This window comes from Mugil cephalus, chromosome 9 (genome assembly GCF_022458985.1).
Source record: "Mugil cephalus isolate CIBA_MC_2020 chromosome 9, CIBA_Mcephalus_1.1, whole genome shotgun sequence".
Lineage (NCBI taxonomy): Eukaryota > Metazoa > Chordata > Actinopteri > Mugiliformes > Mugilidae > Mugil > Mugil cephalus.
The window spans coordinates 7,416,311-7,442,008 of NC_061778.1; the positions used below are offsets into that span (position 1 = coordinate 7,416,311).

At 44.2% G+C, this 25,698-nt stretch overlaps 1 protein-coding gene across 16 annotated transcripts in view; it reads left to right on the top strand.

Annotated features, from left to right (window-relative positions):
• Positions 1-25,464, top strand: part of robo2 (roundabout, axon guidance receptor, homolog 2 (Drosophila)) — a 252,930-nt gene extending 227,466 nt beyond the window's left edge. For 7 of the 16 annotated variants that reach the window (XM_047593319.1, XM_047593318.1, XM_047593321.1 and 4 more), the window contains 12 exons: positions 1,525-1,567; positions 5,446-5,573; positions 6,421-6,693; positions 7,583-7,708; positions 12,079-12,238; positions 13,934-14,197; positions 15,160-15,374; positions 19,171-19,353; positions 19,815-19,973; positions 20,082-20,339; positions 21,806-22,000; positions 22,353-25,464. In XM_047593319.1, the coding sequence (XP_047449275.1) occupies positions 1,525-1,567; positions 5,446-5,573; positions 6,421-6,693; positions 7,583-7,708; positions 12,079-12,238; positions 13,934-14,197; positions 15,160-15,374; positions 19,171-19,353; positions 19,815-19,973; positions 20,082-20,339; positions 21,806-22,000; positions 22,353-22,354 (2,006 nt within the window). In that variant the 3' untranslated portion in view covers positions 22,355-25,464. The remainder of the gene's footprint in view (positions 1-1,524; positions 1,568-5,445; positions 5,574-6,420; positions 6,694-7,582; positions 7,709-12,078; positions 12,239-13,933; positions 14,198-15,159; positions 15,375-19,170; positions 19,354-19,814; positions 19,974-20,081; positions 20,340-21,805; positions 22,001-22,352) is intronic. The other 9 variants (XM_047593328.1, XM_047593330.1, XM_047593331.1 and 6 more) reach the window with 4 other exon arrangements.
• Positions 25,465-25,698: the final 234 nt, after the last annotated feature.

The following is a 25,698-nucleotide window of genomic DNA, read 5'->3' on the forward strand; positions in this document are numbered from 1 at the left end:
AGACGGAGGCGAGAAGCACAGCCCTGCCGCCATGTCACTCTGGCTAACATGAAAGTGTTCACACAGCAGCCCAGAAATGTGCCTGAGCACAGATATGGACTTCAGAGGCCTTCCCGCTGCACAGCCTCCCCTCGCCTCCTCCTCCTCCTCCTTCTCCTCCTGTCAGTCCTCACTCAAACAACAGAGTATTCTCTAATGCAAGTTTGGTGCTGGTGGAACAAAGAGAAATGGCTTTGGCTACGACTGAATAAAGAATGCCATGCCTGTTTTTGAGCTTTCAAAGCTGTATTTTATGTGGGTGCAGCTAAATATTTGAATTCTCCCTGCTGGGATTCGGTTGTTTAAACCCTAATATTGTAAAATAAAAAATAGTAAAAAAAAAAAAAATCATGCTAGACACAATTTTAATTGTGTTTAAAATACTGTGGTTATGAGAGAGTAGATTGGATTAAGAGAGCTTAGGTAGTGTTTGTGATACTGTTAGCGACTTCTCTAATCCACTGCGGGAGTTTCCTCTCGCTGTCATCTGTTACTACGTCACCTGGCAGAAAAGCCCCCTCTCTTACCCGTGTCTAGGCTTGTTGCTGAACGGACTTGAATGAACCAGAAAAGAGAGGAAGAATGTTCAGACTCCTTCTCTCTTTAATCTCCATCTGTGGAACAAATGAGCCAAATTACTAACTGCTTTCCATCCCTCTCTCTTTAGTCAACCAGCTCTCTTATTTACCCCTTCTTCTTCTTCTTTTTTTTCCCTCCTTGCTGGTATGTGGTGATTTCCAAAACTCTTGCTGCTCCTCTGTGTTTCCTGTGATCCATTGAAGTTCTCACTTGCTTAGAACTCGCCCCGCTGCTTTGTCATCGCAACAGAGATGAAACGGATCCTTTCGCGGCCGTCGCTCTCTCTCTCTGGCGGCCGTGGAGTTTTACTGGCCCCTGACAAAGACCGGCCCTTGTTATCTATAGATCACTGTAATGGAACGGGCCACATACACGGCTTCTTCTGGGTAGCCCCTGCTCGCCAAAGGATCTGTAACTCAGCCGCCGCGCTCGCAGATAGAAAACTCAACGTGATTAATGAGCCCTCTGCCTTTTCTAATCATTTTTTGGCCGAGATTTAATCACAAATCTGATAATAACTCAGCGGCAAAATAAGAAGGATGAAATGAGTTTTCCCTCTCATCAGGCATCTTGTCCTTGAGGAAGACATGATGTCTCTACTTATGCAAAGCAAAGCAATATGCAGTCCTCATCATTGCTCTTTATATAAAAAAATAATAATCCTGAAAGATTTTGGATGCGGAGGGACATCTGCACCCCTCAGTGACTCTATCAACTATCTAACCCTGCAGGATAAAGAGAATAAGATGAATAGCTGTTGAGGGCACAAGGGCACAACATACACTGAAAAGACAGTGTATCTTATCTTAATTATGGAAACAAACCTTTCTTGTTTGCTTTGTGTTGTCCTAAGAAAAAAAAACTCAATATCTGTCTTCATTCTTCTTCTTCTTTTTCTGAATTTAGTGACATTCCAGAGAGTTGATGGCGGCCTGATGAGCAATGGAAGGTGAGTTCCCATCAGAAACGCAATCTTTTAACCGTGTATGTATTTACGTGCGGCAGCATCCCCAGCAAGGAAATAAAAACCTTTCCATCATTATTATTTCATTCCCCTCGTCCTTGGCTTTGTGCAACCTTTCCTCGGCGGCGAGCTGCTTTTGATCCCAGCGCTGATAAATGACTGATATATTGATAGATAACCAATACCTGTTGTGTGCGCACCGCGCAAACTGGCGCACAAATATACATTTCCACCACATCTCCATTCATGCATCGATAGATGGACTCATAAATCTCTTCAACGGAATTAACAGAAACAATTTAAGCAGAGAGTGCTTTTATTTTGTCATTTATCTTCCGCTGCTGGCTACGGGCAACCCTGAAGCCCTCTGGAGTGATAAATTTGCCTGTCAGCTTGCGTGGGCGGCTGGGATCTGAGCACATGTAATAATGTAAAAATAATTACCCAAGGGAGAGGTGTGTGGAGGTACCCCTCTTGCACCCCCATACAGCCTGCTCCATTTCAGTGTGTGTTAGTGAAAGGGAGACGGGCTACGGTGAATAGGGCACATCCCAATGACACCAGTTACTGAGCCTTTGTGGGTATTCAAGGGACTCCCTCGAGAATCCCGGGTTTCTGTCTATCTACTGCTTATCACACCTGACTAGGTAAAACCTCCAGATCTCAAACAGTCAGTGAGAGATTGCAACCAGATCTAACCCTGTGAGTCTTTGGGCGTTTGGGAATTTGTCTCCTTAGCAGCCTGGTTGCAGCCTTTTTCTATTTATATTTTATTATTTTTCACATTTTTTTTTCCCCTTTTTCCGTGCGTATAACTGAATGCTACAATGGAGAATTCTGCCGGCATTGTTCTGTGAGCTGCCAGCAATCTCTAAATGAATTAGCCACGCCACTTGCCATGCCGTTTCTCATCTACTTTCTGCTGTAGTGTTTTTCCTTCAATTTTCCACATAAGCAGTTCTGATTCTTATTCCAGTGGATGGGATTTGAAATATCTGTATTCTTGGTGCTCTGCATTGGTCATATCTTTAGTCGGGAGCATTCATTCTTACAATTTCCACGACGCCAGGATGGGATGCGGTGTGACGCTCCAGCACAAGGCTCTCAACCGTTAGTCACTTCGTTGCCATCAAATCCCAGATGTTGCAAGTTTCCCATCTGGCCTGAGAGCGAAAATGCGCGGCAGAGTATCTCAGGAAAATGTTTTCATTTGTTGCATGAGATGTTTATTGCATTAATTAGACAATGGCAAATGAAGCCGCGTCTGTTTTGGAGTCTCTCATTGGCTCCTGCCAAATTGGTCTAACTGAACAATTACACTAAATCGATCACAAAATAAATGATTCATGGAAGATGAATAGGCGGCAGATTGGTAGACCTGGGCGATTTGACATTGGTTGCTCAATTGAAATTGATAAAAGCCGATAAGGGTTAATTCCTTATCCCCCTGCCAATAGGGAGCTGGTAATTAGGAGGCAGTAATAACTTCCTATCTCCGTACTGATCAATATTTTAGCAAAGCAGATTTATTCCTATAGGCAGGGAAAATGGGCTGAGCATTGCAGTGAACAGGTTTCACTAACGCTGTTGCTATGGAGATTCCTTTGCAACCCTGGATCTGAATACTAAATGGCAGCATGCTCTCTGAGAGTTAATCTAGGAGGTAATCTGCGTTTCTCATTGCTCGAAGTGTAATGTCTAGACTTTTAATCCAAATTCCATTCACTAGTCCGTGGGACCATAAACAGCTGATTTATGAAGTTGCTTTGGAATTAATCTCTCCCGCTTGACTTATTTATGGCAAGCTCAGTGTCAGGCATCTTTGGTAGTATTTATTGTTTCTCCTCCTGCTCATCACAAGTAACCGGAATGTCTAACAGGGAGAAGAAACACTCCAAATCAAATTTTATCTGCCAAGGTTGCCATCCATCCTCGCCTGGGCAGGGATTAAAAGTTAGGTGTCGACTTTTCATTAGACATATGACCCGATGTCTGTCCCCCCCACACGTTCTCCATTACCCCACCATCACGAACAGTCGCACATAAAAAATATCCCCAGAAGAAATCAGTCTTATTCTAATTATCCTTAGCAGAAATACCGCTGTGTGATGAATACAAGGACGACGCAGTCATTTCCACTGTCAGCTCCTTGTCTTTCAAATGGTCTCTCTCTTGTTGGCTGGGGGAAGGACTTGCCGGAGCACTCAGGACAAGTGAGACTGGCGACGAGGCAAAGCCGCGGTCTTTTAGTATTGCATCTTACCAGAGTCAACAAAAGAGAACAATATCCTCTTCATTTTCAGCTGTTTGGAATTTTCCGCCTGACAGATGCTAAGCTCACAAGAGCAAGGGAATAAAGAAAAAAAAAAAGAAGTGTCTAGGGGAAAAATAGGGGAAAATAGGTTTAGGGAAAGATGGTGAGAGAGAATGATGGCAGTGCGGTAACATGGCAGCCAGAAACAGAGGTAGAAGGACGGGGGAGAGATGTATTACCCTATAAAAGTGCATGTGTCTGATGCACAGCCATCAATTTGAATGACTTGTCTCCCCCGAGGGCCTGTTTTGGCATTCAAGAACCACAGCGAGAGCTCTTAGCTTGCCAGGGCTGCAGTTCATTTGGGCTCCCCCCCTCCTCTGTCGAACAGCTCTTCTCATTAGAACCTGTGGCTGAGGCAGAGAGTGACTGCAGCACACCCATTACCTGCCCTTTTCCTCAGGGCTTGACTCTCTCCCAGTCCCTCCGAGGCAACACGTCACCCCGCTGTAGCCGAGACAAAAAAAATCCCCTACAGACAGCCGGACTGGTAACAACCGTGCTCCACAGCTTCTCTGAGCACACGTGTATCTGTGATGCTTATGTGTTTGCCCTTCGTCCACTTAACATGTGTTTATTTTCTAACCTCCATAATCTACTGAACTGAACTGAAGTTTTGTTTGCATTTTAATCCATTTCACAGGCAAATGGAGTGTCAGTGAGCTGACACATAAACAAAGGCATTTAACTACATCTTTCATTCTCATTTAACTCCATCTGTGTTACCCACGGTAACGAGCCTCAGACGTGATTGTACAGTAAAGTGGTCCTAATGGCCTCCCAGCAGTCACCCATGACAGGTTAAAGTCTTCATGGCTGCTTTTATGGTCCTCCCCCCCGCCTCAGAAGGGACACAACACCTGTTTAATGAAACTGCCCCCTCTCATATGCAGGCATCCCACCAGCGTCACGGTGGGGCCGAGGTTTGACTTCTCATCCGATAAAGATTTAGACTGTCTGGACAACACCACAAGGGGTTGATGGGAAAACACAGCAGAACGCGCAAGATATTAATGAATAAGGAAACTTACACATGTGGGTGTGCTGCTGCACATGTGTGCGGAGAGCGAGTGCATACATTAGCGCCTTCACAGTGCGTTTTTGCATTAATAACTCAGAGGATGTGACAAAGACACAGCAGGAGAAACAAAAATAAAGGGTTGCCTCTGCCTGGAGGAATTCCAACTTTGTGGGAGAAGAAATGCATCTGTACAGTGTTTCCCCCTCCTTCAGAAGCACTTCATTAGCATCACAGGCTCGTGTGAGCTTATCTCACGCAAACACACACTCTTGTGCACAAAATAACATTTAAACACGTGTTTGATTTTCATTCTTTTTGTGCCTTCGCATTGTCTCACTGTTGACTGATGTCTTGTTTTTGTTCATTTTTTTCTGAGCCCAGTAACATAATTCGGAACTAAACCGTGCATAATAGGCATGATAGGGGGTGTTCATGTACAAAATTTAAAAAAAAAAAAAAAAACTTCCATAGTAATGTAATTTCACGGCCTGTGTTTAATGTCGTGTGCCATTCTGTGTTTGTGCACAGCCGGCCAGGCCTGCTGAATGCCAGTGACCCAGGCTACCCCTGGTTAGCGGACTCTTGGCCAGCGACCAGCCTGCCTGTCAACAGCAGCTCCGGGGGACCCAATGACCTGAGTAACTTTGGCCGTGGAGGTGAGTGCCCTGGTGCTCTACCAGTCTCTTTGAGATAAAGACTACAGCAGAAGAAAGATGAGGGCCCTGCCTCCTCCTCTGCTCTGCCCTGTTGTTTGTCATGTATGTTTAAGCTTGCGAGGTGCATGCATATTGCACGCGTGTTTAGATACATACATTTATATATCACATCAGAGGACAGCTTAAGCATCACCAGCAGGGACTACACTGTCGCCGGGCTGAGTGATGGCAAACAGTCCAGCCCGGTGTCAGAGCCCATACCTCAGAGCGAGAGAATGTGAGGGGAGAGACAGGCAGAGGAGCAGGGGGTGGATGGGTGTTTGAAAGGATGGTCTTGAGCAGCCAGTCGTGAAGGACAGGCGCAGCTTGACTGGCGCAGATGCGGACACTTCCGCCACGGCTCTACATCATCTCCCCTTCACTGGGCATGCAAACCATGGTCTGTGGAGAGAGACTGCCTCCTCTTTCTCCGGCGCTCTCCCACACGCATGCAGAGCAGCAGCATTATCCCTCATGTATGCGAACAGAGGAGGGAGGTTAGAGAGATATCCAGAGGGTGCGTGGAGGGAGACCAGGGCACCGCAGCCTGGGGGCTGAAGTCTGGAATGCATGAATGGCTGGGATGATTGTTTCAGTAAGATGAACATTTAAAATGAGCTGACCTGAAGACCCAGACTGCAACACTTCGACGCTTGAATCCCGGGTCATTCAGGCACATGTAAAGTCGGACAGCCCTCTTCTCTTTGAATCCATTAAAAAGCCGACTATTTTCTATTTTAATATTTCTAAGCGAGGTTAGCTTTTCCCGATAGCTTCCCTATAAACTCCATTTGTTACTCTCTCCCAGACCTGCCCTCTGGACAAGGAGACAAGACAGGCACCATGCTCTCCGATGGAGCCATCTACAGCAGCATAGACTTCACCACCAAAACCAACTACAACAGCCCCGGCCAAACGTCCCAGGCCACTCCCTATGCCACCACCCAGATCCTCCACTCCAGCAGCATCCACGAGCTGGCTGTGGACCTGCCAGAGGCCCAGTGGAAGGCATCTCTCCAGGCCAAGCAGGAGATGGCCAACCTGGGCTACTCCCTGCCCGACAAGAACTCCTGCAACAACAGTAAGTCACCCTGCGAATGTAAGTGTGCCATCTGCAATTTTGGGGAATATTGCAGTTCTTTGTGTGGGAGTTTAAGTGGGGTTTTATAAAATAATATGTCAGCTCGAGCCATTATTACACCAGAAGCCTTTCAAACCCCACCGCGGTGGGCAGATGCTTTCTTTAAAAAAGAGTAGTTTTTTTTTTGTCCCCCAGCAGACATCATCTTGGTTAATCTCCAAGGTTGAATAAACACCCTAAGTAGTGCATTTCAGTTTTCCTGCTCAGTTTTTATAATGGCACCACTCCTTCAGCTTTAGAGAAATTGCCAATCCGTTTTAGCTCGACTAATATTTAATAAAATAATTCAAATTAATTACCGTGGATTTTTTAAAGCCGACTGGAATTTTACACTTGGTGTATAATGAGTGTTCCTTGGCTGTGTCCTAATACATATTTATGATCTCATCTCCCCGCAGTCTAAAACAGACTAATTATAGTTTTTACATCGTCCCCGTAATGCAATAAATCTTTAAAAAGAAAACTACTTTTCTATTTCTCCGCGGTGTTATTTTAAGACGTATGATCCAATGTGATTATGTGTGATTATATCTATCTGAAGGACAAATATTGAAATTAAATCTCGACTGCATTTGCTCATTTATCCCGTTTCACTAATTGAGAAAAGTCTTGTGAAAGATTCGAACCATATTTTTTTCCAAACCACCGACAAATCCCGCTTTCGTCGCAAATGTGTTGTCTGTTGCATACAAATCGGAAAGCGAGTGCGTGTGTGAATCCTGAATATATCCTGCTTGCTCGGTGCTCTAACTGCATGTCTGCATGTGCTTGTGCTAACTGCCAATCACCTGATGCCACTGTGATTTTTGCCCTTTAACCCCCACTGTAGCCCTCCTTTTCATTCCTGACTACCGATTGGCCGAAGGATTGTCTAATAGAATCCCACACAACCAATCACAAGATTTCAGCACCACCAGCTCTCACAACAGCTCAGAGCGAAGCGGCAGTCTCTCAGGTTGGTTTACGCAGCAGAGAATTGAGAAAAACCGGGACACTCTGCTCCTCTGCCTGACTTTATGATTGATGTCTTAATTGCTTTATTGATCTGTTATTTGCATGTACAGACCTGACATCTAAAACACTTTTATTAATGCATTCCCTCTCCCTCACAAGAGATGCTTTCCTCACTCGGCTCCCCCTGCTTCCAGATGATTATATGTGAAGGCTTTGTTGTTGTGTTTTTATTTATATGGGATTGTGTGTACGACACCTACTCCTACATGTAGCGACATATATGTGATATACGGTAGGAGTTCAGAGAGAAACATAAAGAAACGGAACATTTAAGGCAGAAAGAAACTGTTATAGTGTAATATCTTGGCTAGAACATGGCCGCAAGTGTTAAGTCTGGGTGTCTGCCATCGCTGCCAGTCCTTATGAAGGCTTTGTCTCTCACTGTGTGAATGAGCAGACGGGAGTAGGGGCAGAGGGAGTCTTTCAGACAGTGTGGTCTATATGCACACACACAGACACCATTAGAGATGCTTGGCTGGGTAAAGTGGCAAAAATACCTCCCTTTTTCCCTCTTCCCCTAATGGTGGCCGACTACACTAAAACCCATGTTCAGAGAATTACAATGTCATTTATAGGACACTGAGGCAGCCCACTGCCTGCCTCCCCTCCACTCTCCTCTTTTATCTAGTTACAAACCACTGCCTTAACTGGTCTCTAATTCAATGCTCTGGCACACAGTGGGCTGTGGAGAGAAATGTGAAGTGGTCATGCCTTACAGGCAGATTCTTCCAATAGACACGCGTGTCACTAAAGTCTCGGGTTTTGGAGCTTGCGGTGTTACAGTGTCATGAGGCGCCACCAGATACCGGGTCACCGAACATGCTTTAAAAGGAAAAAGTTTGATATTTTGGGGGGATGTGTTTATTTACATTCTTCTCCTCGGTTTAATGAGAAGATTGGTGCAAAGTTAACAAATCCACCTGGGTCATATTTCCCTTGTACCACAACTTATTTGTATACTTTTGCGCTATTTAAAAAACTGAATACAATGCAGATGTTATCTCAACTAAAGACAGAGCAAGGCTGGCTTTAGTTTCTCTTTTCAGCCTTTACGCTGTAGACGGATGTAGTTACAGATTCTTGAAAGCACTGTGACTTAAAAAAAAAAAAGACTATACATGTGGGTAATTTGAAATAATTCTCCTTGGTTAATGGCACTTCCATTCGTCCTTAAATATAAAGTGATAATGAGAACATGGGGCGGTGTCATCTGACGTCTTGTTCTGTGCTTGAGTGAGAGGAAGTAACTCTCCGTGCCAGCAGGCGGCAGTAGTCTGTAATCGTTATTGTTTAATGGATATGCCAATCATCGAACAGAGTTGGCCTATCCCAAATCATACTTTTCAGTTTGTCTTCTGTTTCTTCATTCAGCCTGGCCATGCTCTGGTGTTCCTTCTTGTTGTGGTGGTTTACGTCTATCACTTAGCTTTCTCTTCTTGTGCACTGCTTCCTGCTAAGCTGAACAGCCAGTCAGGGTGATCTCTCTCACTGAGCAGTCTCCCACCAATTTAGCATGCTCCATCAGCTGAAATGCCGCTGACAATGCAGATGGTGTGAGACACACCGCCATACCACAGATCATCTCAGTGTTTCACAGTCAAGCGTTCCTCCTGCAGTGATAAAAAAAAAAAAAATGTCCAGGACTGGAATAATGGTGTATATATATACATATATATATATATATATATTTATATATGTGTGTTGATGATGCTCAAAAGGTGGGTTCATTAACAAAATATATAGTTTGAGATGCAACTTACACCAGTGCTGGGAATTTGAATCAGCACCAGCTCGTCTTTGATTTAGTCCTCAACCAAAGTAAACTCAGCATTTGAAGGAGTGGGTTGAAGTTGCAGTGCTGTGCTCTCCCTCTAAGGAGATGGAGGGAATAATGAATGTCAGGTCTGAAGAAGGGGAGCAGGATGAAAAGGAACAGAAATAGAGCAGCTTTCATGACAGCATGGATCTCCACTGGGGACATGAAGCTGCTCATTAAAACCTTTCTTAGTGTAGGGGAGAAGAGGTAACCGGTGTTCTCTGTACCAGTTAGAGACCCTGAAGACTTTTTTTTATGCTCTGCTGCACTCACCCAGCCTGTCTGTGAAGTCCATGATCATATGAAGTCCACCGTTGTGTGTGACCCCATGTTCTGCTGCCATCTCCATATATGTTGCATCTCATCTCATTATCCAATGTGTTGCATTAGACTGTTAAAAGCTAAGCAAAAAAAATTATAACGATACACGTTGAGCTTGATATTCTCTCCCACTCATAATTTAAATTTGGCTGTTCAGTCTTTCCAGAGTCTCTGCTCTGTGGCTTCCCCCATCAGCACCGACGCACCCAATGAAAACAAAGCAGGCTCAAGGCTATGCAGCCCTACAGTTATAGGCTGGGAGTGCCCAAACCTTGGGTATAAATACCCAAAGCTGACTCTATATTTAGCATCAGTTCCCCTTTGAAGGGAGGCCCAGTTTTGTCAGAGGAGATGAGTTCGCTGTGTAATTCCTGTATAGCTCCTAGCCACAGCTTCTCTCTGTATTTTTCATATTTGGGCTGAGCTGTTGCAATTCCAGTGCCAGACCATCCTTCCCTCGAAGAGGCTCATTTACAATATTGATGGCTGGTCGTGTGTACGGGGACTAAGGATGATTGAACAATCACGTCAGCTCACCATTTATTGGTAAAAGTCAAGCGTCGCCCAGAGGTGCGATTAGGAAACCCAATTACTTTCAGACTATAGTTACACTGTGGTGCCACCTGCCTTGGGCTTACATTTGTTTCTTTTATTACTCCCATTCTTTATTAATCTTATTCCAAAACCTCCTTTATCTCTTCCTGCCTGCATTTTCTCTCTGGTGGACCAGGATTTTCATTATGCTCATCTTTGGAGTGCTTATGTTATTTTCTTGCAGGGAAACAATTTTCTGGATTCTAGAAAAAAAAAATAAACCTGTACAGTTCGTCTGAGTTCTACGCCATCTGGCTTTCATGAAAATCAATACAAATATACCTCATTGCTTCTGTAAATTTGTTTTGATGACAGTGATATACTCTTTACTCTGAGTCAAGTTAGTTTATTAGATTACATTAAAGCATGCTGCTACGTTGCACAAGATGCAATATTGGCTGTAGTTCTTGGAGCACTGGGAAAAGTGATTACAGGCCTTTGGCAGAAAAAGCTAACCGACAGATGACAGTTATGAATATGCTCAACAGAGATTCCCAAAGTTGGCTTTTACTGGTTTGTGTGGCCAGTGACGTCAACCTGAGCTCTAGCTTGTGATGTGAGGTATTCACTGGTGGAGAAACACTACATCCCATCACACGCTGATTTATGAACGTCTCCCCGCTTTCTTTCCATACACACGAAATAAGAAGTAAAATATAAACCAAACTTATTGCTCCAAAACTAGAACCATGCACTAGATGTTTGCACAACTTGGACCCTCACGAGCAACGCGTGTACTTAATTGTCAGAATTAAGCCCTATATACTTACACATAGTTATTGTAAATGACTCTGAATATACGACATATATTGTGTGTGTGTGTGTGATATATATAATAATAAGAGTTTTAGTTTTATATTAAATTATAATTAACCTAATTTGGGCTTGAAGTCAAAGGAAAAACAACAACAAAAAAAGCTCCTGGAGAAATGGTGATTTCTTCCACAGTGACCAAATCATATAAAACTCAGTATTGACCCCTGGCTGGCAGATTTATAAAGATGGATGGGAGAGGGGAGAATCTGGTGTTGGAGGGATATGAGCGAAAATGGATGGGGTTAGCGGTTCTCCGGTGTAATAAAAGAAATGAAAGTAGTAATAGACTCTCAGTGAATTCCATTAGGGACACACTGACACTACACAAGCCATTCATTATGATGATGCCGTGAAGTGAGATATTTCATTGTGGAACCCAAAGCCTGGTGTGAAAGGGGACACTGAGGGATGGGCGGAGCACAAAGGTCTGCCTCGGCCTCGTTTGCTGCCGTTCTCTTCTGTTTCTATGGAGATTTGAGGCTTTTCAGCCAATCAATCAAAGGGAGCATGCTTTTCATCAGGCAACCTTGAGATTTTCTATGTACGCTCTGACAGGCGGGGAGCCCATTGAAAGCTTGCGTTTGAAACTGTACATGACTTTCCTGAGGGTGTGTCGAGTGGAAATGGACGTGTAATCTGAGTAGCATGTTCGGACGAAATTGAGTTTGCAGCTACTGTAATTTGCAATGCTTTCCCACGTGTATATCAGTTTTTAATTGATTTCCGGCGACTGTGTGTCTTTAACGTTCAATCTCCTTTTGCAGGTGGAAAGGGAGGAAAGAAGAAGAAAACTAAGGCTGGCTCCAAACCTACTAAAGCCAATGGGTCCAACTGGGCCAACGTTCCCCTGCCCCCTCCCCCTATTCACCCTCTCCCTGGTACTGAGATGGACCATTATCCCAATGAGCACCATGAAGGAGGAGGGTATGTCTGTTTATGAACACATTACTCCTAATATCCTTTAAATGAATGCACATGGACAACATACAATATTCTCAAATATGCAACTTTCAGTAAAAGCTACACCCACCAGTAGCTTTTCGTTGCAACCTTAGCTCACACCTTTTCTGTGCGATTCCTTGGATTAGAAGATCTAGCGCAGGTTGGAATGATCAGACAGGGTTTGCCAGCATGTGTAACACCACACATTACTGTTAGTAATAACAAGGTTCAGCTTTGCTTTCTCTGCAGCTAATTACTGTAAGACTTGTACATCTGGAGACGAGTGACGGGTGTATAGACTCTGCGGGCAGCCTCAGACGCAGACAAAACCTCATACACAGACGGGCGCAGATCAAACTATCTGCTGATCCTGTTTTTTTTAGCCGGCGGGGATGATTTCATGACTGGAAAATAAATGAAAAGGCACTGTTTGAGCAGTCTCCCGCTGCTGCTGCTGCGTAGGCTTGAGACGGATTCATCAATAGCATTGATTCATAAAGAGAAAAAATAAGAGCGATGAAGATTTATATCCATCACTTGAAGCTAAATTAAACATAAAAATCTGATTTTTTTTACGCGTTTTAACTAATCCAGTCGGTTATTTTGTTTCTCCGCACTAATTACGTGATGCTTATTAAATCGCTCCTTTATTATTTTATTTATTTAATTAGTGCAGCGAGTCTGACAGAAGCTCAAGCGCGCTGTGCATCAGGTGTAGTAGCAGAAGCACATTTAAGTGATTGTGAGTGTCTCTCTCTTTGGTCCAGTAGGTGCTATCTCCTCTCACTCCCATTTCCAATCTGTGAGAGTCATCTGCTTTAATAGGCTATCTGGCAAATGAAGAGTCCCGTGCACTGTAAATCTGAGGCTCCTCTTAATGGCAGCAGATTAAAACAGTTATGTCCTATGGAGTGTGCACTGACAAATTTCTTTAATGAACATCTTCTTTATGGCCAGTATTATTTCAGCATGTATAAGCACAGCTATGAGGAAGTGAAGCCTGACAGCCGCTGTAATTCTACCCCGGACTGTCGTATAATAAATTCTTACAAAAGTTGGACAAGGTCACAGAACTCTGTTGGTGCATAAGGCTTTCTGTTAAAATTACGCTTTAATGCATAGGTCTTCAACAGGGGGTACTGCAAAATTGGTTCCCATTTTTCATATTTTTTAAATTTTCCCCCACAAATTTGAATTGCTTTAAATACGCAGTAACACGAAGGCAACGTATTTTAAGCTTGAATCTGTAAATTATTTTCTTTAATGATGATAACGTGTTTAATATAGAACACATATAGTAGGTAGGGGGTCCATACTTAATCTCTCCATCACTTTAGGGGTCCTTGGCCTGAAAAATGTCAAAGATTCCCTTTGATTCTATGTACTCTTTCCTTAGTAGTTCAAAATTCATTTTATATTCAGTGACATTATTATGGTTGTTGTCGTACTGGTTTTGGTGACTTATAGTCTCCAAATACAGATTATCAGACTCAAGATGAAACAACAAAAAAATGAATAATGTATTTTGGAAGACCATTTTTGAACATTCTCTTTCTTCATCTCCTAAATTGTCATTATTAATGCACATTTTTTAGATAATATCATTGCTTGAATGGATTGTATAAACTAATAGGTAACTATACTAAAGAGTAATCACACTGTACGTTCCTTCCTCAGGTACGAGAGCGACGGCTGGGGCCCACCCATGCCTGTGCAGACATATCTTCACCAGGGCATGGAGGATGAGCTGGAGGAGGAAGAGGAGAGGGTTCCCACCCCGCCCATCCGAGGGGTCGCCTCCTCCCCGGCTGCAGTGTCCTTCGGGCAGCAGTCCACAGCCACCCTTACCCCGTCTCCGCGGGACGAGATGCAGCCCATGCTCCAGGCACATTTGGATGAGCTGACCAGAGCGTACCAAATGGACATGGCAAAACAGACATGGTAACCACTGCACTATTAGAAAGCGTTACATTTTATATCTCTCCCTCTGTCTATTATAGTTGATAATATATGCATTGTTGTCATTTTAAAATGCTTACTGTACACTCCGTTCCCGTTTATTGCAGCCAGGATTTATTTTAGTCCTGCAGTATCCCTCATGTCAACTGTGTGTGCAGTGGAGATAAACCCATTAATCATTCCATTTTAATGGGCCCATGCTACCACTTAGGCGACTACTGTATTTTGCTCACTCTAAGAGACACAATTTCTTACCCACGGTTGTTTACTCCCTCTGCACCCGTACGGCACATTCCATTGTTGTTGTGCTCATGCAAGTCAGATGAAGGCTATGCTTCATTCTGTCAGCGACGCGCGGAGAATGAGAGACTGGCGTTCATTCATAACAGAGAAGTGTGCGGTGATGGTCGGGGGGGGTAAGGGGGCGGGGGTGGTGGGTGGCAGGGAAGCCTTGTCAGGAAGGAGATGTCATGTTACCCAGTAATGACTATGTTGGTTAGAGAGCATCTCTGACAACACCAGAGGGCCAGTAATTACCACCAATTCCCACTGCAAACCGCGTCAAAGACTTTGCGCTCCTCTAGCGAACGCGGCTGTCACGAGAGAAGGCTGCCACCGAGGTGACAGCCATGTGTTGGCAGGCCTGGAAAGCCTTCCTTTGTACCATCCACAGCAGCAATTAGCAGGTCATTGTGTTAGCATACAAGCACCGCCGCGGAATTAGCGGAATTGTCCAAATTTGTTCGTCGGTTCACATGACACAGGTCTCTAAAATTAGCTTTACATCTCCGCATGCATTCTTGTTTTTTTTTCTCTCTCTCCATCCTGTGGCTCAGAAACCACTGAATATTCCCTTTATTCTCTGTGTGTTACTCAACTCTCCACATTCCTTGATGTTGGGTAAAATCATGTCCTCTTTTTTTTTTTTTTTTTTTTTTTGCCAGGCACATGCAGGGAGGCTCTCTTCCTCCCCAGGCTCCAGCTCCTCCAGTGGGCTACGTGTCGAGCACAATGGTTTCCGACCTGGAGACTGACCTGCCTGACGAGGAGGAAGAGGAAGAGGACGAGGAGGAGGATGAGGGCTATGGAGCCAGGCATCCCCGCGGTATGGAGCACACACCGGGGTCGAGCATGGACAACCTGGACAGCTCTTTAACAGGTTAGGTTCTTGTTGGAGCTCTACAGAATTTTACTGTATATTAAACTATCAATAATTGTGATGTTATTAATAAGCATATTCATATGTATTCAAGAGCCGAGTTGTTCTGGAGTAAATGGATCGTAGAGCCTGACGTGTTCACCAGTTTGCCTCGTGTTAATTTTCATGCGGACATGCTTACTGAGTGTCCCTCAATCAAGTTTTTAAGCACTTCAGGCAGACTCCGGGGAATTCTAATTATCATTTCCAAAAAAGAGATAAGAAAGTCCATGAATTTTAAACAGGATAGTGAGAAGGAAATTAAGAGGAGGGAGAGGCCGGGCAGGGGAGAGTGACTGTGATTTAACTCGCGCACGGCTCCACGGCCAGCGCCACCCATATCTTCCCGGGGAGATTTGAAATAAATTTCACGTGCGGCATATTCCATTCCAGACTGGAGGCGCCATTTCCATTTTTACAACTCACTGAAAACTTTTACAGCCGTCTGTTAGGGGGACATATCAAGGGCATGACATTGGAGCGGCAGAGCTTGGTTCTGGGCCGATGCTCTCAAACTGACCGAGGCCGTCTATCCATATTTAATCGCATTTATAAAAAAAAAGAAAAAAAGAAAAAAAAAACAACAACTACAAAATAAAATCCATATTGAGAGATTAGATAGAAACAGAGGAAGCAGCTGAGCCAGCTGAGAAAGAGAGCGTGAGAATAAGAGGGCTGACAGTGTTGTGTGTTGGTCTAACCTGTCAGTAGCAGCCCTTAAAGAGCACTTTTCCATGGGATGATGGAGCAGTGGTTTTGGCGTGGCTGACACATGCTACTGCTGATGTATTTAGAGGAATATAAAGCAGCGACCGGCCCCTAATCTTCTGCATCTCCCTGCTACTGTATAGGCTGTGAAGACAGCACTATTTCTTTTTATCGCCCTCCAAGTCTTCCTCTCGCCCCATCGCTTGACAACGCAGACGCGGCTTCAGGGTTAGCGCCAAGAAGAGAGGGAAGATAGGGGCGAACGCCGAGATTTATTGTGGCCACCATTTTGAGGCTATACAAATAGGGGAGGGTAGGAGTGAGATCCCTGTCAAGCGTCGCCTGATAGATTTGTCTTTGTTTTAATAATATGGAAATAGGTCTGTTTTCATAATGTTGCACCAAAAGCCAGTAAATCAAACATTTTCAGTTCAGCAGTTTTTTTTTTTTATATACATAAATAAAAGGCTTCTCCTCAAGGGCCATTTGTCACCAGCAGGTTGTCTGCACAGGCTTCCTATGTGTTATTCTGTGCTCTGAGTTAATGTAACATATTTTCAACAGATAAATGTGAGTCCTCGCGCGGTGCTGGGTATCAGCAGAGCCGTTTCTTGCTTGATCCACGGCGATACCTGTGGATTGCCGTGGCTCACGTAGGCGATTCTAAGTAGCTTTGTATATGTTGTGCAAAGCTGAGATGTAGCAGCAAGCAGCAGCATTAGCAGCGAGGATCTTGCGCCTACAGCGAGCTGAGAGCTTGGCTGTTCTGGGCGATTACACCCTCATAAAGCCCTGCCAGGTTTGTGAGGAGCTGGGTCACGTCTCCTGACGGCAGGTAGAGACGCCTGCTCATCAGGGGGAATGATTCTCCCACTTAACGACATGCAGATCGCGGGTTTCCGTCAGTATAAATCAGTTTTAGTGGCAGGAGGGACCGAGCCTGGGTTTTACTGCCCCCCGACCATCAAACGTTTACTGGCCTTGCTCTATCAGTGCATGGAGCAAGGGAGGTGTCAGCCGTTGTTATTTAGAAAACACGGTGTGGCCCATCTTTCCTCAACAGACGACAAAACGACGGACACGTAGCGCAAAGCTCAGAATCTTCAGAGCGAAAAGTATATTTCTATGGCAAAAGGAGAACTAGATTGAATTTTTATCAAATTACGTTACAGTGATCACTGTTTGATTGGGCTGCTGTTTCTCAGAATAGAAGTGCTCCAGAGGTTGTGCAGCAGAAAGTGGCAGTTAGCGCAACAGAAAAGTCATTCTCTGATGTGATTTGCTGAGGCAGTGTTCCTTCGCCGAGCCAGAGGACTTGGAATCTTCAGTGCTTTGGCTGGTGCTGCCTATACTTCATTATCTACTCTATTCTTTGTGGGAGGATTGGACCCAGTGGAATTGCTGTCTTTCTTTCGGTGAGGGAAAAAAAAAAAAAAAAAACTCTTAGAAAAGAATTTCAAATAAAATAGCAAAGAAAGATGGAGGGCTCGAAGTAGTTACGGCCCTGGATTTCAGTTAGCGCTGTGAAAATGGGGTTGTATAAGGGGGTACGCCGCCTTATGCAAGCTCATATTTTACAGAATTTTCCATTTATCTGAGAGAAGATTCCTGCAATAGGAGTGAAAACTGTTGCAACATCTGCTGTTGAAGGTGCAATCCCCTGAAGTCACAATCGGTGACTAAGTTACCGCCTCTCTGGGAGAAATGGTTATTGACAAAGACGCGCACAGATGGGGAAGTTGGAAAAGTCTTTGGAAGGGATTTTCCATTTTTTTTTTTGTGTGTGTGTGTGTCTGGATAAATGGACCGCACTCATATTATCAAGTTTTATGTCCAATTTTAAATGTGTTGCATTGTGTGGCAAAGGGATGTGCCATCTGAGACACCAAACTCCGCTTCTGATTTATGTGCGAGTTCATTTGAATCTCAATCTGCGGCCGTCCTGGCCAGGATTAGCGTCGTGCTGACCATTTAATAAATCCCGCTGCTAACTTTTTGTCTCCGTTGCTCTCTCAACAACCTTTACCCTCGCACCTCACCGCCACTCCGCTACACCAGCCTGCTCAATCACATCAGGCTGTGCGAGCGAGAGACAAGAGTGTGTGAGCCCAGCACTTGGGTTCACGCCACTTAAGCAAAAGTCTGCCAAACCAGGCCCACTGAAAGCTGTCACATTAGCCGACTGTTCTCTGTGTTTTTGCTTGCCAAAGTGGCATATTTTTATTGGCAGACTGATACTTGTATATTTAAAGTGCTGGCCTGGCTTTTTATGTGAAGGGAAAAATCAAAGCATAACGAAATACAGAAGCTCACGAGCCAGAAGTCCTCCTCATGTGTGCCCTTTTGATCCCATCAAATACGCCATTACTTTAGTGTTTGCTAAGATGGATATTGATTAAATCACATATCCCTTAAATATATTTAAATGGTAAAAATAACTAAAGAATAGCCACGAGGGACATACCTAGATATTTGTATTCAGGATATTTTACACAGCGTTGGCTGTGCATTTTTGAGCAGGAAAAAAAATAAATAAATCAAAACTACCGCGTGTGCATACCACCAGGTGTTTGGTTCAATACACTGTTTTGCGAGATGTCACCTGAGGCGGTTCTGCTGCTAACTCCGCTTCGCACAGGTGCGGTCATTGTTCTTTATCAACAGAAGAGTAAAACTGAGTTGATGACAGTCCTGCTGCTCCACTGTGTACATTCGGGTGTGTATATTGTGTGCTCACATGCGCGCGTGGGTGTCTTTCTATGCAATGTCTGTGTTTGTACGAGATGAAAGAGGGCAGGCCAGAACAGAGCGACTACACAAAAGCACTCACCTGCAAGCACAGAAATGCCCTGCAGCGAATCCAAAATCATTTAAGTGTAGGACATTAATAGGGCTCTTTCTTATGAAATCACTCCAATACCTTCATTCATCTAAATGTGGAATCACAGCACAGATGTTCAGAAGGTTTTGGCCACTGACTTCAAAAGTATAAATGATGTCGTCTGACATACTTCCACATACATTTGCTGAAACCTGTGGTGTTCCTCAGGGTCCATGGTGAATGGTTGGGGCTCAGCCTCAGAAGATGACCGTAATTTCTCCAGCCATAGGTCCAGTCTGGGCAGCTCGTCAGACGGCTCCATCTTTACCCACTGCAGCTTTGCCCAGGCCCTGGTGGCCGCTGCAGACAAGGCAGGCTACCGCCTTGAGGGCACGAGCCTCAGCAAGAGAGGTTGGTTTGGTTGTGGAGACCAGATACTCGCTGCTGGATTGGAACCTCTACAAGTGGCAGACGATTTGTTTATTTCTGCTCTGATTGATCCTCCTGTAATCCACTGGCTAATGTTTCCTCCCAGTTACGCTTCTCCTGATTTCCTTTCTGCTGCTTGTGGATGCTGTGCCCAGGTTGTGCATGGTACCTGCTCTGTATGACTAGACTGCGGGTATAACCCATCTGGCTTTGCTCTCCGGCTTTCTTGGGTCAAATGCGTAACAACTGGGCGATGCATAATACTTGCAACCTTTTACCAATCAGGGTGTTTTCTCTTCTAAAGGCAAATCTTAACTTTTGTTTTCTAATAGGATTTTGGATCTTTACTGACAACCTGTAACTTTCTTGATGACACACACATTTATTGGTTCTTTAACATCTTTATTAACCAGATGTCCTGTGGTCCTGTATCCCTCCTGCAGGTAAAGGCTTGTCCCACAGGCCCCGGCCCAGCAGTCCATTTTCAACAGATGGCAGCACAGTCGGCACACACAGCTTGGGCCACCAGAGGGCCACCAGGCCCACACGTAAACCCCGAAGTCAGGGCACAACACCCCACCGGAGAGATGCTGGTGCAGACGGTGAGGCAGCGACACATGTTGGATGGTTTACGTGCAAAGCTCCCTTAAACATCTGTCGTCAAGGGAAAGTTCGGTCAGTTGATTTACTGTCGGTTTCCTTTAACGCAGACCTACCTCCTCCCCCTGAGCCTCCTCCCTGTCAGGGGCAGGGCCGCATCCAGGGGGCCCGCAGCATAAGCAGCATGGTTCCACCCGCCGACAGGAAGGCCTCCTCTCTGGAGCGTCCGCCTTTGTCAGGGCCCCTGTGTGGGCCGGAGAGTCCCATCGACAGACAGGCGCGTACTTCCCTGGAACATCATCGCCAGGCTCAAGAAAGGCTGGGCTCCATGGAGCGAGCTGACGATGGGCGCAGGGGTCACAAAACAGGTACAGATGAGAGTAAAAACTGTTGCCACACACACAGGGATAAAAGTTCAGGGATAAATATTAGACATCGTATACTCATTAACACGTTAGTATGTAAGTCATCAGTTGGGTTAGTTTGAAAGGTCCTTCAGTGGAGGATAATAAGTCATACCTCAACTTATTTAATTCATATGGTGATCCATGCAAAGATATCCTTACCACAGATGGGCCAACAACATCACCAGAGCCACGCTGCTACCCTGGCTGAAAGTTTTCTGGGAATCTTATCCCATTATTTTAGGGTTATGTGATCCAGACTATTATAAACACTCATGCTATTTATTCTGAAAATGTAGGGCAAACAAAAGAAGGTCTATTAAATACCAGTTGGCACCAATTCCCAAAAAAATCTGTGAAACCATTTTACTTATGCTTATGCTACGATTAATCATTAAAAGAGACATCCCGGCTGCACATTCTAAACAAGCTGAAAACAGAGTGAATGGGTGGAAGAAATAATGAATTGCAATACAGCACTAAAACAACAAGGACATAGGAGTTTAGCTGCCGCTGAGCCTTAGCCGTGGGTGATTTTTCTCCAAGTTCTCCTGTTGAAGTTAGCCTTCATGCTGCTTTGAGACTCAGCTCCCATGAACAGATTGCACCGTCTGCCACTTGCTCTGGTTTCCAGAATGCCCCCCTCCCCCCTCCCTCCTCAGCCTTCCTCCGCCCTCCCTCAGCCTCCCCAATGCCCCTGTTACTGTTGCCAGTATCGGGCTGCTCCGCTCCAAGTAAGGCAGGAGGCCCCAGTAACTGAAATGCACTCTAATCGCTTCAGATTTCCTTTCTCACACAACCAGCAGCCACTCCACTCCCCATCTGTGTGTGCCCGTGTACGTGTGTGTGTTTGTGATCGTTAGAGCTCGCCATGCTGCGCTCCCTGGCCTCCTTTGTGCCAGGACTTCCTCAGACAGTTAATCTGAGACTGTGAGACAAAGACAGGTGCCACAATCAGCATCGTTACAGAAAACCCTGTAGGTGAATTCCCTCATGTGTCAGAGCGCTGACTGATTCGGGGTAGAATCCACAGAGGTCAGGGCCGGCTCTATTATAGTCATTAGCTGAGCAGTGGGGAGCAGTTTGATGAGATTTCATGCAATGACGGAGACTGCTGAGGGTCAATGTTATGCTGCCCTGCAGCGGGGGGTGCCACAGCAGCCAGTGGTCCCTCTGTTATTGTATTTACCCCCCAATAATGGTGGTAGCTGCAAGGCCATGTGTGAGGCTGAGAGTGCTCTCTGTGGCACGCCCTGGCATTGCTTGTTGGCACCACCACTCTGCAGATGTCGGGAGTAGGGGGGTGTTTGCAAAGTGCTCTTTGTTTCCACACATCAGATGTTCGATGTGCATCGCTGCAATAATAAAAGTCACGCATCTAGTTTTCTAACTTAAAGTGGGCCCCCCCCCTGATCCCTGTGTGTTTTTAGAGGACGGGTGCCTGCCGTACAGTAAACCATCGTTCCCCTCCCCAGGAGGCCACAGCTCCTCCGGCACAGCCTCCTCCAAGGGCTCGACGGGCCCACGCAAGACCGAGGGTCCACGGCAGCCGCAGCAGTGGACCGCCATAGAGCATGCTGATTTCCTGGGGACCAACGGACAAGGACAGTACTCGGGAGAGTTATGTGAGTAATTCGGCATTCTGATGTGTTACAGCTCAGCACATATAGCGCATGCGGTCCGCGAGTCCCACGCACCATCTACGACTGGTTCCAGCCATCAAATTAACTATGCTGAAAGCTGGCTTGGGACATCGGGTGAACCCCGATCGTTACTGATGAAAATGAGGCTGGTGAATCACTTTATACGTGGGCGTTTTGTTACTGTACTCAGTGCCTCTGACTGTAGTTCCAGCGCATAACTCGTCCTGCAAAAAATCTAACGTGGTAGCATCGACAAACGTGATGAAAGGACTTGATAGCTGAGCATTTACGATATTAATTGATTATTTCAACTCTTCTTTCCTGCTTCTCACAGAGTGATCTGCCGGGAGCGTGAACTAGAGAAAAGCTGGTCTCTCCCTGGAAGAATGACGCCCTCCTTTTTGGGGCAATGAACTTTGTCCTCACCTGTGGGTTCTCGGAGGGAAGGAAGGAGAGAGCCACAGAGAAAAGCAGTGTCACAGAACTGTAAATGTGATGTATAGACACAGACATACTGTACATCTCACTATGTTTTTGTCCTCAAGAAAATATTTTCCACCTCCTACCTTACTGTAATTTTCTTTTTGTTAGAAAAAGGCAAGTAAAAAAAAAAACAAGAAAACATCTATATGAGAACAAATTTTGTGGTAACTGCCCTTTTGGAAAAAGGGAATTTTATTTCCTGTAAATATATTCTTTAACTTGTTGTTGCATTGCTATGCAAGCCTAATTGAGTTTGAGCTTTTTATTTCCATATACAGGAACAGTTGGGTTTTATCTGGTTATTTGTATTATATGTGAATTGAGTGGCTTTTGTGCCATAAAATAATTGTTTTATAATCCATCGTTTGTTGATACTTACCATTAATTATTATCATTATTATTATTATTAATTATTATTGTTTTTGCACTGCAATTTTTGGTGATAAGCACAAAAACATAGCTCCTGCTGACATGAAGAACCGTAAGAATATGTGAAGAGGAGTTTCTGTACTGTAAAGTAGAGAGAAGAAAATTATATACTAATGTACAGAGAGATATTAAAGAGTAATGCATTGCTCGCGGACAGCAACAAATAAAGGCACCCATTTCCATAAGACAAAGTGGGTGGCAGACACACAAGGTTTCCTGAAGGTCTGAGGGGCAGATGTGAGGCTGGAGGAACTAGAAAACAAGCTGTATCACTGTAGGCGACTGTGGTACAGCATCAGTTTGAAGATCACAAACACATAGTCCTCGGTGTCTTGGGAAATTCCAGACACTGTCTTCAGAAACAGACTGTAGGTGTGCTTTTATTTTATTTACTTTACTTTGTTTTTATACCAGGGTCTCAAGATTTCAAGATTTTTTTTTTTATGATTTACTGCCTAAATCATTAGACTACACTAAGTTAACGCTCCTATTTGAACATAACTGCACACTTACTATAGAACAGTGAAAAAGGAAAGAGGGGTCTGAAGTCTGTCTGCATGCTGCAGTCCAGCCATAGCACTTAAAGAGGCAGATATAGGATTCTTCCAGGGCCTTAATAGGTGGAAAACACAAACATTTATTGTGATTAATGATACTCCTAAAGAAATCTAGCTAAAATATCACAGGAGCAGCATGATTTGTTTACATGTTTTTTTTATTTTTAAGTTTGTCTTTTAGTTCCAGCCATCTTTCTTTAAACTTTCTTTTCTTTTTAGAGCACTTAACTGTTTTATGTTTGCTATATTATCTGTGGTGTATCATCATCAAGAAAACAATAACAACCTGTTGGGTGAAGCTATCTGTTAAAGGAGTCGTTAGCTCTAAAGGTTGGTTGGTGCCTCACTTGCTAATTCATTAAGATCAGCACGGCCGCGTGTCAGTAACTCTGAGAAAACAAACAAACAAACAAAAAAAAAGGAGTGTGGACGATTTATAAATGTAGCTTTGAGGCTCAGCGATGACAGAGGAACGCTTTGTGTATTAACCGGAAAGTCCCGCTGCCTCCACGTCTACAGCCGCGGCGTGGAGCGGATCTCTTTCATTCCATCCGCCTGACTGCCACAAAACACACACACACTCATCATCCGCCGCTTTCCACTTCTCAGCCTCTGATTCTCAATGTTTTCATTGGTTGTCCTTTTTTTAAACGAGGAGCTTGTTTCTTTGTATGCCTTTTAATGGACTCCAAAAAACGCTGCTTACAACAATGTTTTCAATATTAATGTTCAGGATTTTTGTGGTTATATGACTGTTGGTTTGCTTTTTTTTGTACTGCTAATGTTGATAAAGGGTGGGTTGGGAAACTAAAGGCCATCAGATGCTGTTGTACTGTTGTCGTCACGCCATCGTCATTTTCTTTCTTTCTTTTTTTTTTTTTTTTACCATCCACCCAGTGGCCAGTGTTCTGGAAATGAGGTGCAAAGAGTATCTCAGGTTATTTTACATTCTGGTGGTGTTTATGTATGTGTATATATGTGTATATATCCATACGCATCTCCACTTGATTATGCCATTCCATTTTCATTGACAAGATTATCCCTCTCATGTCTGATTCTGTGCCCCCTCTCCCCTATTTTTATTTCTTTTTTTTCTTTTCTGCTGTGGGTTTTGACTCTGAGTATAATGTGCTGGTTCATCCACCTTAAGACAAGATGTCAGTAAAAGAACATACCAAATTAAGATTGATATTTCTAATGTCTAATGCGTTTTAGTGTCTCTTTAATACTCATTGTTTTCTTTTAAATCACGGTGTCGTTTTGTATTTATTAAAATGATAATAAAAGTATATTGTGAAATATGCATACAGATTCGTGAGATATAAAATGTGTTTTGTTTTGTTTTTTCTTTTTCTTTTTCGTTCCTTGTAAAGTTTGGTGTCGGAGCCGAGCAGCGAGGCCATAAGGAGATGATAGGCACACTGTGCTCACAGCATGGTGACGTGCCGGGTCAGTAGTCGTCTGAGTCACTCTTCGTCTTGCATGTTCACTGCACTGCTCTTCTCATGTCGAAACTAAAGAAAAACCTTTTCAACACAATGAGTGAAAATGCTCACAATATGCTCGTCGGGGCAATAGGGGGGGAAAAAAAGGTCTTTTTGGAAGGATGAAAGTGCTTTCCCTCTCTTTTTTTTGTTAACTCTCAATATTGTTGGTTCTTTGTAGCCTATGTGTGTTGCCTTTTTGCTATAAAAGGATTAAAAATAACAAAAAGAGACAGTTGTTGGGTGAAATCTTTCTGTACAGTACGGGGTGGGGTTACACCCCGATCCAATGCCATTTCTACAGTACCGTACATTCTCCTTTTCTTTTCCTGTAAGCCACCACCTGTACTCACTTGCATGTCCTTGTCCAAGAAGAGAGTGGATCAAGAAAATAAACTTTTACAGCCTCATTCCCATGTCCTGTAAGATAAATCCATGTTCTTTTATTTCCTTGTACCTGGATCAATATCAAATAAAATATTTTTGAAAAATGGAAAATGACTTTATTTTGTTTTCATATTCTGAGATAGGAAGACTGCATGCAAGTAAAAATGCATGCCATTATTTATTTATTTATTAACTTATACTGCAGCGACATTAAAACACAAATCTGCAAGACATGCCTCTGCTTTCATCAGCAACAACACATGCTTAGTTATTCTGTGCTGTGTGTGTGAACATGCGTACTGGAGATGCTTAGCCCACTGTGTGAGTTTCAAAGAGTTCC